Source organism: Adiantum capillus-veneris, chromosome 21 (assembly GCF_014529385.1).
Source record: "Adiantum capillus-veneris isolate H3 chromosome 21, ASM1452938v2, whole genome shotgun sequence".
Lineage (NCBI taxonomy): Eukaryota > Viridiplantae > Streptophyta > Polypodiopsida > Polypodiales > Pteridaceae > Adiantum > Adiantum capillus-veneris.
Genome location: NC_140951.1, coordinates 124,432,693 through 124,447,679, shown reverse-complemented (window position 1 = coordinate 124,447,679; position 14,987 = coordinate 124,432,693). Strand labels below are relative to the sequence as shown.

The 14,987-nt window shown below is 43.1% G+C and overlaps 1 protein-coding gene across 1 annotated transcript; it reads right to left on the bottom strand.

The window, feature by feature from the left end:
* Window positions 1-1,015: 1,015 nt before the first annotated feature.
* Window positions 1,016-1,624, bottom strand: LOC147431672 (pterocarpan synthase 1-like). The gene has a single exon (XM_086494619.1). The coding sequence runs from the start codon at window positions 1,622-1,624 to the stop codon at window positions 1,016-1,018; it is 609 nt and encodes a 202-aa protein (XP_086350745.1).
* Between the last annotated feature and the right edge of the window lie 13,363 nt (window positions 1,625-14,987).

The following is a 14,987-nucleotide window of genomic DNA, read 5'->3' as shown; positions in this document are numbered from 1 at the left end:
ATCGTGACCAAACCTACTAAACCCCCAGTGTATATAGATGGTTCAGAGACCCCAGAAAAAGAAGTCTCGATACAAACAAAATGGCAAGTGCAAGAGATAAAGTTTTGAGACTTTGTACATGACAACATGGCAAGCGCAAGAGATAAATCCTTGAAACTTTGTACATGACAACAATTCCTACGAGATGCCTTGGATGACGGATTATCTATGAGTATTTACTTGGATGTTTATCAAGTGACCTAGCAGAGCTACCACCGGTTACCCTACATTGTACGAGTGTTACGATCAGTTAAAACCTTGTCTTGATACGTATGAATGGACCCCACTAACTCTATTTTGGGGTCGCTAGTCGTGTGTCCTTGATCTTTGTATCTTGTAGAGCTTACTGAGCTTAAGAACATTCATTACTCGGGTTTGTTCCAGTTAAACTTCCAGATTAATCTTTATAGAGCTCTGATATATGAGCCTTCCATCTGAACCTTATTCAGGTGAATATATTTTTCAGTTGTCTTATTCTGTGTCTGTAATTTGAAGTCTTTCGTTTGAGTTTCGTTCATTTTGTCGTCTGAAGCTATCTGAAATTGTCATCTCATCATCTCAATTTGGGAGTCCTCTTCTGGATAGCTAAGAAACTGAACTTATTCAGTATTCTGCGTTTAACTATGGAATAGCTATTACATATATGTAGTGGTCTAGCTTATTTCATCGCTTAATCAGTGAGGAGGATGAGAACAAAATAATCAAGCCCCACATACAGAGACAAACATATGAAGGGGGGGTGGGGGGTGGGGGGGGAGAGAGAGAGAGATGGTGGAGAGCCACAAAGGTAGAAAGACGTTTGTTCATTATTGTGCATAGAATGAGATCATCCATCCCTAAGTATAATCTTGAAGAATATTCCATGAGTCGTATTATTCGTCCTGAGAGCTATTTATTAGTAGCTAGTGATAGCTGAATGAGAGAAAACATTGGGGGAAAAAATGAAGTGCGTGTGTGATGTTATAGGTAGGGATCATCAATAATAGAGGTCGAGGTCGAAGGAAAGGATCCATGTAGCAGGGGCCGCATGGTCGATGGTGACGAGGCGGTTAGAGGCCAAGCCTCGGGCGCCCAAGATATGTCCCGTGCCACCCACCACCGTAAGGTAGCGCACGGGGTCGGCCTCACGAATCTGGCCCAGGATGGAGATGGTGCCCTTGTAGTCACCCTCGGTGATGTTGGCCGTGAAGATGTGGAAGAGCGTGTAGCCCACTTTGCTGTCCAGCTGCCACAGACCCTGAGCCACTCCTATCTGTTGCGAGGTGTTTGCGGGGCCCTCAGTGATGGGGTCTTCGAAGGTGGAGGTGGTGCCGAAGGAGTAGGGATTGGGCCACGTCACGTTGGGAGACAGGCCATAGACAGACTTGAAGTAGTCCTTGTTGTCCACGGCGGGGTTGTAGACGGTGTTGTGAAGGTAGAAGGTGAAGGCGCTAGGCCCGCACAGAGTGGCGGCCCTCTGCGTGCAGGCATGATATTCATCATCTGTATAAGTTGAAGGAGCGGGGGCACGCGCTGCTGCGCAGCTAATTGGCAATAGCACCACCATGATGCCAATGAGAGCAACAACTACCACAGAGCCGGCCATTGTTATATAATCTAGGAAGGGACTTGAATATTTAAATAGGCAATTCACTCGTAGGATCGGCAATATAGGTCTTCAGGCTTGCATCTCCTTAAATAAGCATGCAGGCCGAGCGCAAGCGCTGATCGAGTTAGTTGACTGACTTTTATGGTGGCATGACAATTACAAGCTTAGCTTTACGTGGAAGCACTGTTGCAGGATTACGTGTAACAAGACACCTAGAGCCTAGGATTACGTGTACATAGAATTGAGACCCTTGCGGTTGTAACTTTGAAAAACAGAATTCAATGATTTTTTTGAAATGCAAGGGGAAGAACACACACACACACACACACAATGAATTATGATCTCGCTTGTTGCATTGACACTCACAAGTAAACGAGCATAACCTCATTTCCAAAGGCTAATTAAATTAAATTCAAGGTTCTCCAATAGTTCCGAAAAAGCAGACTTTTATGGAACATTGTAGTGTGAAAACCTCAAAGAAAAACTTGGCCAACATAATTTGTTTTTTTGGTTCACGAAAATGAGGTTTGTGCGGATTACGACTGCCCACACTTTCAGCAAACGGCAAAAAAGTTCTCAAGACTTCTAGACATTTCAAATGCAAGGGCCCAAGTGGGAATGCAAGAATTCAAGGCTCTAGCCTAAATTTTCAAGATGGAGACCTCCCGTTGATCATATATTCACAATATCATTCAAAGCTCCAAAAAACGTCTAAAACCACCAGCATTGCCGTGGATTTACAAAGGAAACTAGAAAGAGGTTTAATTGCATGAACGACAATAGCGGTAGCAATATGCGCGGTAATAGACGTTGATATTTATCCGCGTCTATTATCGCATAAATTACCGCTAATATTATTGTTCTTATTGCTGGTACACGACTTTTCAAAAATAAAGTTGTTCATTTGGGCCGCCCAATTTTGGATAGCCCGAATGAGCATCTTTGTTTTAGACCTATATAAAACATATCAAATATCAATTTCTCTTTTAAAAGTGTAAAAAAAAGTAATGATAAACTTTGATATTGCATGTCACACCTTACTTGCATAATTTGAAGCACAAAAAAACAATGCTTAAGTTTAATTACAAATCAAGCCAAAACTCCAAATGAGTGTTATGGGCAAATCAAAAGGGTTTGTTGTGCTATATATTGAAGTTGTTAAAGAGGACTATAAAAAAATATATATCAATTTAAGTCCTCATTTTCCTCATTGAGAAGTACATAAGTTTGACCGTGTGATTCTACAACAGCCAAAACCAAATTAGATAAATCAATAACAAAGAATGATCAATACAATATGCATTAATTACACTATGCATCAATACAATATGGAGCTCTTCTTCAAAGCAACCTTCAGTAGTAGAAGCACTCTCATACTACGCACAACACAAAACGATGTCTCCACTTACACCCATAACTCTTTAGAACAACAATAAAAGAAAATGGGTGAAGGTGGATGTGAGACTGTGAGAGAGGTTATAAGTGCCATTATTACCTCTAGCATTATTGTGCAATGCCATTGTGAGTATTAACTTCTAAAAAATCCATAAACCATTTTGGATTTCCTAGCAGTTATCATCCAATTCCATTGAGTAGTAACTTCCAAGAAATCCATAAAGCCTTATGGATTTCTTGTTCATACCATCATCTCATCTCATCTATGATCTGAATGTATCTCATTTTATCAATAAGCTCATTGTAGACTCGATGCAGAGCTCGATAAAACCTAGGTAGCACATCTTCTTTCTTAGATAAGGCATACATGAGATCAAGATAGTTTGGCACAAATTCTATATAATTCATTACTATCTATGTAATGCGACAAGGGAGAGCAAAATAGATTGACAAAACAAAAAATTGATAGAGTATGCAAACTAGATAGAACAATCTAGAGAATATGTATTGATTTATGATGATTATAAAAGGATCTTAGCTCATATCATAACCTCTTGACCACCGGCAAGCTATCTCACTCTCACTCCCGATCCCAATTACGATCGCATACTCAATCATTAAATCACAATCATGCAGCTTCCTCTAGTAATTGACGTTGTCTCCTAGAATAGCTAGGGGTGAAAGCATGTTTAGGTGGTACCACTTTTTGCACCTTTTGGTGGTACCACCAATAGCACCTAGGTGGAGGGAAATTCAATGTTTTTCAAATTCGGAAAAAGAGGGAGAGGGAAATTCTAAATTTGCATGCAATATAATTAATGTACCTATAATCTAGATGAGTGCGAGCCATTATGAGGTGGAGTGGGTCATCTTTTTTTGAACTTATAGTCATCACGGCTTAGACACTCCTTGTCCTCTTTCTCCTTTCCTCTCATGCAACTAGCTTGTCACTCGAACGCCCGCCTATACTTGTGTGCTTGCTGTGCTCCCATAGCTCGTGCTCCCCCCATTGCATGCTATAGCTGTCACGCTATCGGAGTGCGCGGTTCTCCATGTTTGACCGGGAAAGCACCAGGCCTCTGGCTCTAGACAATGAAGTTTCAAGAGAGTAGAGAGAGAAGACTGCAAATAAGAACAATAAGTATTGATATGATGAAGAAACAAAGCTTCCAAATTCAAGAGCTGTGGTACAATAGATACACTGTAAGAATTCTAGCTGCACTTTCACAATCCAGTTGCATACGCCCAATTGGTATGCCTTTCAAATTGCAATCCTCGCCTCAGAATTCTTCCCCAGGCTGCCCACCGTCCCATTTCCTCATGCTCTGGCTTCTCCAATTGCTCCCAAGCAGAAGGACTCCCATATGCTATTCTCCCTCCAAAAGCTCTCCCCAAAATGCTTGAAGATTTTACCCCTCCCAAGAAACTAACCAAACCTAAAAGATCCCCAACACTTGCTTAGTGCAAAATACCCCTTTAATAGAGGTCTAGTCTCCAAAAAAGGAAAAAAAGTGGAGCTCAGTTGCCCGTGCTCTTCTCTTTGAGCTCCTTTTGGAATTAGCTTTGCATTGCTTGTACTTGTCTCATACTACACTTCTGGTAACTCTTTGCATGGTGCACACATGGCTTTGTCTGCCCAATTCGGTCGCCCACTTCGTCCTTGCATTCTTCTTTTGGCGGGCCCTGCTCCATTGCTTTGCTCCTGTGCCTCTACCTTGTCCGGTCCACTTTACCCTCTCTCTCTTTCTCTTGCTCCACTGCTCGCCGTGGGACCCCTTGAATGGGCTCTTGTAATTGCCCTTTAGGCCCCTTGGTATGTCATTCTCTCTCACTCACCTGTTGCGGCACCCCTCCCCTACCCGAGCAATAGCGACCTCGCTACGGGGGGGGGGGGGGGGGGGGGGGGGGGGCGGGGGGGACCCCTTTAGTTTCAAAATTTTTTGGGTCCCTTAAGCATGGGCACGGCCCCTACTAGGCCGCCACGCATTCATACGCAAAGCCATCTGCTAGTGCGCCACCAGCACAAGGCGCTGACGCCCGTCTCATAAAAAACCGACTGCCTTGATGGCAGCGTCGCCGTGCGAGGCACGACCAGCAGCGTCCTACAGCTCATGCCATAGCCGAGAGCTCTCACTCTCCTCATCCACGACGAAAAGGGTGCCCCATTGCGGCCCCTATACCCTCCACATGCGCCTACAATCTCTGCATATGGGTTTATTTTCCATCCATGTGGCAGTTGCGTGGCAACTGCCCTCCATGCCTTCAACAAAAATGCAAAAAAAAAACTTTATAAAACCCCAATTTGTCTCCTGCTTTCTCTAGCCTGCCAACTGTCACCCAACCATCCAATTCTCGAGCTGAAAACTCGGGGCAAAATTTCATCATGTGGACTTGAAAGCCCCAGATCTTGCCGCACTTGAAGATTCTCCAAGACCCCGAACCGAGGCCGCAAAAAGCCAAAAAATCATTTGTAGCCAGCTTCGAGCAACTGCACCCCGACTTCCAATTGCTACAACTTTCTGCTCCGGGCTTTGTTTGATGAGCAATCAATTCTTGCTAGCTCTATACAATACACATCACCTCCTCACACTCTGTTGAGATCCAAAAATTTCCAGATGGCACAACTCCCCATGTGGTCAGGTGGGCACCAACCTAGCCCTCGACAAAACTTCAACTGGCCATATCTTGCAATTGGTAGCTCTGATCTGCAATCTGAAGAGACGGGTAGGCTCCACAAATTGAGCACTACACACCTATACCCTGACATCCACTTGGGACTCCTGTCCCCAGCTGCCCTGTTCGGCAAGAATCTGCAACACACTGAACCTTCAAGCTTCGATAGCTTGGGCTCCGTAGCTCTGTTTGATGAGTTGACTGGACCTGCTTCTTTAGCACTTCAAGCTCTCCATTTCTAAGCAGAAAACCAACCCTTCTTATTTTGTTCACCTGTCAGTCCACTTAGTTCACTTTGGTCTACAAAAACCCACATAATACATACATTTATGCTAATCTGATGCCATAAACAATTCTAACATAGTGCATAGATTTGTCAACGTTCATAGATACAAACAAAACTCTGTTTCTCAGTTTGTGCATGCAAAGCGGCACGGAAACGCTCTACCTCCCCATTGCACTCGTCACGCTCTGCTATAGACCTCGTGGAGCTCTGTACCCATTGCCCCGGGCACAAAAGCATAAAGGTTGCAGCAGAATGCTCTACAAAGATGACTTCCATGAAGAACACTCCCTCTAGGAAGCGCAAAAGCCCGACTCAGAGCATGGAGATGACACAGTAGGTGGCCCCTGCAACAAACACCACAGCACAATAGACCCCCACAACAACCACCACACAGTAGACCCCTGCAACACATGGGACATAGCAGACGCCTTCAACAATCATGACAAAGCAGTCCCTTGCAACCAACATGATGCTACAGACCTAGCAACAAACACAACCGTCGAGACTTCCCTGTCCAAATGCATGTTGTCGGTTGAAAAATCTGTTGAGAAAGGTAAGCTCTACATTGCATTTTGGTAGTGTATATCGTTAGGAAAAATATGAACACTCTAGAGGCCCTTTGGGATTAAGCCTAGTTACAGACCAGCCAATAGGAAGAGGGTGGCGGACACACTCTATATCCTTAAAGAAGTAGGGGGACAAGGTAGCCTTACACCTCTTAATGTAATTTCAGTGGCCAGAAATTGTCGGGTACTAAGTACAAACTTGTTACGATTACAAGTGCTGTGAAACCACCTTAACGGAGGTTCGTTTCTACATATAGCTAAGTATGCTATATTCATGAGAATGTCTCATGGTTGGTACCTAGGTGTGATCGGGTTGTCACATTCTATTATGGTCCAAATTTGTTGCAAGACTTTCACGTACGTATCGTGGAAAGTCTCGTCATGGAATTGCGGTTCGGATATGTTTGTGTTAAATGCATGCACACTAGGTGTTATGGGCCCTAGTGTTTAACACAAATTTATTCGGAGCGGCATGCACATTCATGGACATTATTGTTTCTGCAATTTTTTGCACTGCCAGTGCAATCTCTCTTGCAGATTTCGTATAAGTTTACACCCTGCCATACAATGTGATGGCTGAGTATGGGTGTTCGTGATTGGCTGCTTGAAACTCCAATCTGCTTTCAACCTAGTTGGTTGTCTCCATTCCATATCGAGTATATGACTGGATACTCAATGATTGAGTCATAGTTTGTCGTCAGTCGTTGGCGACTGTCTGTAAGTGGTTGGGGGAAAGCACCTCACTCTTACTGTTGCTATTCATCCCACGTAGGATGGGCAGCTTACAAGAATTCTATTTAGTACTAAAGGATATGCAAAGTGCATACGTTAGTAAAGCATGCTAAAGGATATGCTAAGTGCATACGTTAGCAAGAAGTGAAACAACTAGATCGGTTACCTTTTTGGTTTGGATTTTGCTTCATATGATGAAAGGCGTCTCTGCCTATTATTCTCAAGTTATCAACCTCAATCATCAGTTTGGATGAGGTTGACTATTGGCAAGAAACCACCGCAAGTCAAGGACTTGGTTCCTGCTGATGAGTATGTCAGCATAATACTTTCATGGAAAGATGAGCCGAGGTTATATTGCACATTCCAGTACTTTCAGAAATTCTGAAACCTGGGTATGCATTTAAGCACCTCTTAGTTCTATTAACTCGTTTAGCATTATCAAGTGAGTTCTAAATGGATCCTTCACGCTCTTTTGATTATGAGTCGGTTAACCAAGACGGTTGCACAGGGACAACAATGTAGAAAATCAAGATGTTACTCTTGATTTCATTCAACCTCCCAATGAATCGGGTTCCGATTCAGCGAACTGTTGGATCCATGAGGGATGCCATGGTGGAAAACATTAGTGTTCTTATGAAGATACCACCACTTGTGTTTTCGAGGACGAAAATGCTTCTCCAAGGGGGGAGTAATGTCATGCCAAGGGTAGGACTAGACGGACACGGCCCGGGCAATGTGCCGGACACACGTGCAGTAAATGGGTCTATATATGGAAGAGGGACAGGGGCCTATATATAGGATGGTTGGGAGGTTATTCGCATGTCTGTCTGCCTACAGGTCTTACAACTACAGTTGAGTGTGTATGGCTCAGACGCCTTATGGCTGGTTTGGGTGTTGGACAGGACACGACCAACACTATCTACACTGACAGTCAGAGCGCATTCGAAGTTGGGAGGAACCCAGTTTTTCATGCTCGTATAAATCACATTGAGGTGCATTACCACTATGTCAGGGAGAGGCTCTCAGCAGGAGAGATCAGCTTGACGTATGTGCCAACATAGGGCAACCTTGCAGATCTTTTCACAAAGGCATTGTCTCGTGAGAAGCTTGAAGCTTTCCGCAAAGCTTTGGGCTTACTCCCCTTTGTGGGCTTATCATGTCCTCGGGGCATGGCACTTCCCTTTACTCATGTGCCAGCTCTCGTTCATCCCATCACTCCAGGGGGGATTTGATACCATGTACACGTGGCAGTGATATGTGGGAACACACTAGGACCGTCGGGGCATTTTTTCCCTCTTTAGGAGGCTTTTTCCCCCGAGCATTGTATATATGCCCATCAATCTAGGGCTATCTATCTTTCCATTGCACACTAAGTAACACACTCTCTATTGTGTGCCTCGAGCTTCCTTCATCTTCTCCAAGTTGTGTGCGTTTCTCTGCAACCCTAATTCCAACACCTTTAGGACTTTCACAGATGAGATACTTGGTACTTACACGCAAAGACTGGACAAACCAAGTGGAAGGGCGTGCATTGAGGACAAAAACTACAGAAGCTGTTTGTAAATTTTTTCTTGAAGATGTAATTTTCCACTATGGCTGTGTGGGAAATATAGTTGCTAATAGAAGTGAGTTATATGTAGATGAAGCAAGGGATTTCTTTACAATAATTGGTATCAAGCTAGCCCTGACTTGTGCTTATAATCGAGAGGGAAATTCAAAAAGTGAAAGGGGACATCCTCCTATTGTCAAAGCTTTGACTAAGGCATGCAAAGTTAGAATGAGTGAATGGCCAAGGTTTCGACCATATTCTTTATGGGCTGACCATACAACTCATAGGTAAGAAACCAGTCATGCCAATTGAGGATGTAGTTCCTACTTGGAACATGTTACCTTGGGAAGATGGTGTAAGTATGGAAAATCTACTTGCTTTGCGCATAAAGCAATTGGAAAGAAGAGAGGAATACATAGACATTGCAGAAACTTGATTGAAGGATGCAAGACTAAAGAATAAAAATATGTTTGATAAAAGACATAGGCTTCGACCAAAGCCTATTGAAGAGGGTGATTGGGTCCTAATGTACGACAGTAGCCTTCACAACCAACACACCACACAAAGAAAACTTGCAAAAAGGTGGTTTGGTCCCTATTTTGTCAAACATGTGCATAAAAATTCTACATATACTTTGAGGGAGCTCGATGGAATAGATCTTAAAATTCCCATAGCAGGCAAAAGAATCAAGATGTTCAAGAGGAGACATGATAATGATCCTTTTGATTCACAACAAGATGATGATGAAGAACCTAATTACATTGTTACAGATGAGGATGAAGAAGCAAAGGATTATCTTCCACACTTTGCAAAAGATGAAAATGACATCCAAATATTTGTGGATCTTAATGAAGATTAAACCTACATAGGGAAAATGTGGGCACATGCCGGAGGATGTGCAGGTTCAGAGCGGATGGATGTCGTGCCGTGGCACATACATAGTGTGAAATAAAAACATTCACCTCACTTTTAACACTTCTCAATGCATGGAGAGAAAAGCAGTAATGTACATATCGTGATATATGCTAAAGCGGCTACTGTGGTCGCTATCATGTACATACCTGTTCGGGGAGTCGTGGCCCTGGATGTGGTTCACTTCAATGCTTCCCCACTTGATAAGATGCTCAATTTGGTTTGACAATGTACATAGTCCAAGTGTTTCATGGTTGCACACTCATCTCGCCTATAAAGAGTGATGCGGGTAAAAACTGCCAAAAATAGCAGCTAACAAACGTCATTGCAGAATTGCATGGAAAGTGACCCAAAACTGTATATTGATGAAAAACCCTTTGGGGAAAATTGATTAAGGTAACTGCTGCAAAAAATGCAAGTTCTTAAAAGTTGTGTAAATTCATGGATTGCCTGCATGAGGAAGTGCGTGATAAGGTGGAGATAGATGGCCCAGTGCCATATGAAGAGGCAGTAGCTCTAGCAAAAGGGTGGACCAAAAAGATTTTGAGGAAGCGTGAAGCTAGGCAAGGTTTCTCACGCGCTATGATGCCAAGGGAGTGTAATGCGGTGGTAGCTGAGCCACAGGTTGTCCAAAGAGAAGTACAAGTGCGAGAAGAACGAAGGGTTTTTTGGCTCCAGAGAGACAGAGTGGTTCCTATGTCAAGGATTTCTGCTAGAGTGGCTCCAATTGTGGAGGAAGTGTAGGTGGTTCTAGAGTAGACAAAGGAGGTTTTACCGAGTCAAAGTGCGGCTGTAGAATCTCCATTGACGTATGGTAAAGGACAAAGAGTGCAATTTGCGGACGATATCAAAGTGGTGAAGCTAGAGGATACTCCTGAGCTAGAAGTAGAGGAGGATACTAGTGTTATGAGCGCGTCTAGAGCTAGAAGAGAGAAAGAGGAGGGGCTCACAATGTACAAGAACTTGGACTTGATGATAAGCTCAATATTGACTATAAGACTTAATTTTTTATAAAGAGAGCTAGACACAAGACTTAGATTACATGACTTGAGTACAAGACAAGGCTTGATTGCAAGGACAAGACTTGAACATAAGAACTAGAAGAGATATTTCCTCATAGGAACCTTACAAATGGTGCTGACAAGACTGAGGGGCTTGTGGCCCAAGACCCCTATTTATTCTAGTGCTTGAGGAGGTTACTTGAGGAGGCTAGGACTTTCTAGGTTCTTCTTCAGGAGGTTACAATCTTCTAGAACCTTCTAGTTCTTCTAAAACCTTCTAGATCCTTCTTCAACTTCCTAGAGATTTCCAGAAACTTCTAGATTGTTGTAGAATCTTCTCTAAGCTTCTGCAAACTTCTTGATCCTTCTAGTTCTTCTAGATCCTTCTTCAACTTTCTAGAGCTTTCCAGAAACTTCTAGATTCTCCCGAAATCTTCTCCATGCTTCTAGAAACTTCTAGAATCTCCTTGATACTTTTAAAACCTTCTAGAATCTTCTAGATCCTTCTAGATTATTCTAGAGCCATCTAGCGATGATGTAGGCGATGATGCAAGCAGCGACTGAATCTCAAGCATCCATGACATTACCCCCTCCTCTAGCAACGAGTTCCACAAGGAGCAATGGTGTTCCTTGACTGGGGCTTCCATGGATGCTGTTGATGGAACTCTTAGACTTTGAGAGATGCATGCTGAAGATTGTGTGCTGGTTCCTAGGTTCGTTCACTAACATTTAGCCTTTCCAATGCACCAAATATTGTAACCTACCACACAAAACTCAAGAATCTAGGACTTCTCGACCTCATATTCTTCATGTCCTTGAATCTCAACCGGAGGAGGTGGTTGTAGGGCTCTTCCTAGGATGTTAGTTGTGTGACAAGATTCTAGGACTGAGACATGAAAGACCGGATGATTTTCATGGATGAGGGCAATCGGAGTTGATAGGTGATTGGATTGACTTGACGGATAATTTTAAACAGGCCAAGCCTTCTCGATAGTCAAGCTTTTGACAGGGACGAGATGAACGTAGATCACGCCGGAGGAGCCACACTTTATCCGCTTCTTTCTATTTTGGATGCTGCATACGATGGAGATCTGCACTTTCCTTATACTTGGATTGAGCTTCTTTGATATGAATTGTAAGTTCTTTGTGAATTGCAGTTAATTGTTGTGTAAGATGAATAGAAGCTGGATTCTTGACTTGATGGTGTCTGTGGATATCCTGTTTGGAATGTTGACCCAGCTATCGTGGTGATAATTGATAGTACAACGGAGATAATGTTCCAAAACTTGATTTACTCTCTTTGTTTGTACATCACTTTGTGGGTGATTGGTTGAGGAGAGGTTGATTTGTACTCCAAGTAGCTAGAGATGAATTGTGTGTCATCGAGTAATCCGTGATAATGATAGATATGTTGTACAAAAGGTTTGGCCGTACCTTTGCCGGTGATGGTTTTAGTAGTTGGAATGAAGTGTGTCACTTTTGTAAATTGATCCACGACTACTAAAATGGAGTCAAATCTTTGTGAAAGGGTAGCTTTTCAATGAAATCCATGGAGATGGATAACCATGGTTTCCTCGGAATGGGCAAGGGATGGAGTAACCCATGAGGATGATGACGAGGGGTCTTTGATCTATTGCAAGTGTCACAAGTGCCTACATACTCCTTGACAAGATTCCACATTTGAGGACACCAAAAGTCACGGGAGAGAAGCTCAATTGTCTTATTAACCCAAAAATGCCCTGTTGAGGGAAGATCATGCCGTCGCTGAAGTACCTCTAGGCGTGTTGGTCCTGGCGGAATATAGAGAAGACACTTATAGTAAATTAGTCCATCAATTTCTTGAAAGTCCTCATTAACCTCTTGTCCTTGTAGTTGTTGCCTAATATTCTAAGCAAGTGGGTCTTTGGCATTTTGCGTCTTCACCTTAGAAAGAAAAGTAAAATCTTCACGATCTTGGCTCATGGTGGCATTTAGCTTAAGCTGCTCAGGTTATGAACGCGTCTTGCCAAACTGTGAGCGCATCTAGAGCTAGAAGAGAGCAAGAGGAGGCACTCAGAATGTACAAGAACTTGGACTTGATGATAAGCTTAATCTGGATTACAAGACTTAATACTTTATTAAGAGAGCTAGATACAAGACTTGGATTACATGACTGGAGTACAAGACAAGGCTTGATTGCAAGGACAAGACTTGAACATAAGATAAGAACTAGAAGAGGGATTTCCTCATAGGAGCCTCACAACTAGTGTTGGCAAGTTTGAGGGGCTTGTGGCCCAAGACCCCTATTTATACTAGTTCTTGAGGAGGTTAGGACTTTCTAGGTTCTTCTTGAGGAGGTTATAATCTTCTAGAACCTTCTTGGTCCTTCTAGTTCTTCTAGAACCTTTTGCATCCTTCTTCAACTTTCTAGATCTTTCCAAAAACTTGTAGATTCTTTTGGAATCTTCTCCAAGCTTCTAGAAACTTCTTGATCCTTCTAGTTCTTCTAGAACCTTCTAGATCCTTCTTAAAATTTCTAGAGCTTTCCAAAAACTTATAGATTCTTCCAAAATCTTCTTCATGCTTCTAAAAACTTCTAGAATATCCTTGATATTTTTAGACCTTATAGAATCTTCTAGATCCTTCTAGATTTTTCTAAAGCCTTCTAGCAATGATGTAGGAAATGATGCAGGCAGCGACTGACTCTCAAGCATCCATGACAACTGGGTTGAGTGATAGTAGCTCTATGGATGCAGATACGAGCTGGGAGACAAAGTCGTCTCAATCCAAGTATGATGAGTTTGACTGCTTGCATGTGAGCAGAGAGTCAGTGAATGTGTGTGAGGAGCAACATGAACTGCAATCATATGTGGCTAGTGAAGACCAAATGGAGAGGTCTAGGCCTACATATGGTGAAAAGCAGGTAAAGGTGGTGTGCAGTGTCGTGCTAATGGACATGTTGATCAAGGTAGCAGTAGAATGTGCCATGGAGGTGCAACAGGTGCAAAGTTTTTCCAAGAGGAATAGAGAAGTCGTGCCTATGGAATAAAGACGAGTATGATGCGATAGAGAACAAGTTTCTCTCTTCTTTGGTGGAGCTTCATGATGCAGTAGAAGAGCAGGTGATTACAGCCGACAAGCAAATATTGCTTATTGACCTCGAAGAGCCAGATGAAGAGGAAGAGCTCGACGATGCTCGAATTGAGTGCATGACAGGTGAGAAGGACCGTGTAGTGTTAAAGATAGAGGTGCTTCCTATGCATTCAGTGCACTCTATGTCAGGTGATGCCAATTAAGATGGTGTCCAAGTTTTCTAAGGAGGTTTGTGGGTGGTGCTTGAAGGGAATGTTGATAAAAGCAGCTGTGCAGTGGGCCGTTGGTCAAGTACAGGTTTTGCTAGATGAGGATCTAGCCTTAAATGGTTGGGAAGTTGGATTATGTATGTTAGGTATATCAGGAGTGTTGATTGAGCAGAATGATGAGCACGAGGGTGCTCTATTTGGTGTTCTTGGAGGTGCTTTATTGCGAATGGGTAGTCTACCAATAAGCGGTTGGACTAGTGTAAGTATGATGCTGGCAGTTTGGCTATGTGGTTGGTTGTGTGCATTGGTGTGGCACTATGCAAGGGTGTTACAGGTGGAAGGAAGAGACCAATGCAAGGTGTTTGACCCTAGCATGTGATTACAGGTAAAGCAGGGGGTTGGGCAACCCGCATGAACAAAAGCGGTGGGTGGAAAATGCCAGTTTTTGTACATATGCTAGATGTTTTTGTGGTGTACAAAGATTTTGCTTTGGGTTTGAGATTTTTAGTGCAATAAACCTTTGCGTGGTTGAACATAAATATTCAAGAAGGGAGTGGGAAATGATGGTGAAGCCAAAGTTCGTCTGAGTTAGAAGGTGGTCTATGCTAAGCAAAGATAGCAGGCAAATGCAGTGTAGAATGCTAGGGTAGGTATGGAGTCCCTGGGCAGCCAAAGGATAGTGGGAATGTATGTCTAAAGTGGTCTTTTAGGCCAAAAAGACTTCAAGACGGACCTAGATGTAATAGCAAGAAAAGGTGCTCAAAATGATGAGTCGGTGCTCTTGACCATAGTGTTTGATGTGCTCTAGAAGACGACCCAAACGGCTCGTCAAACGAAGCCTCGATGCTCAAGATACGAAAGTTCAAAGTTAGAAGGTTTAGCAGATCCTAGATAGACAGGGCAGCAGGGGACAAGCGGCGCAAGCTGATGTTAGTGGATGAATGCGTAGAGCTCGAATTATAGCG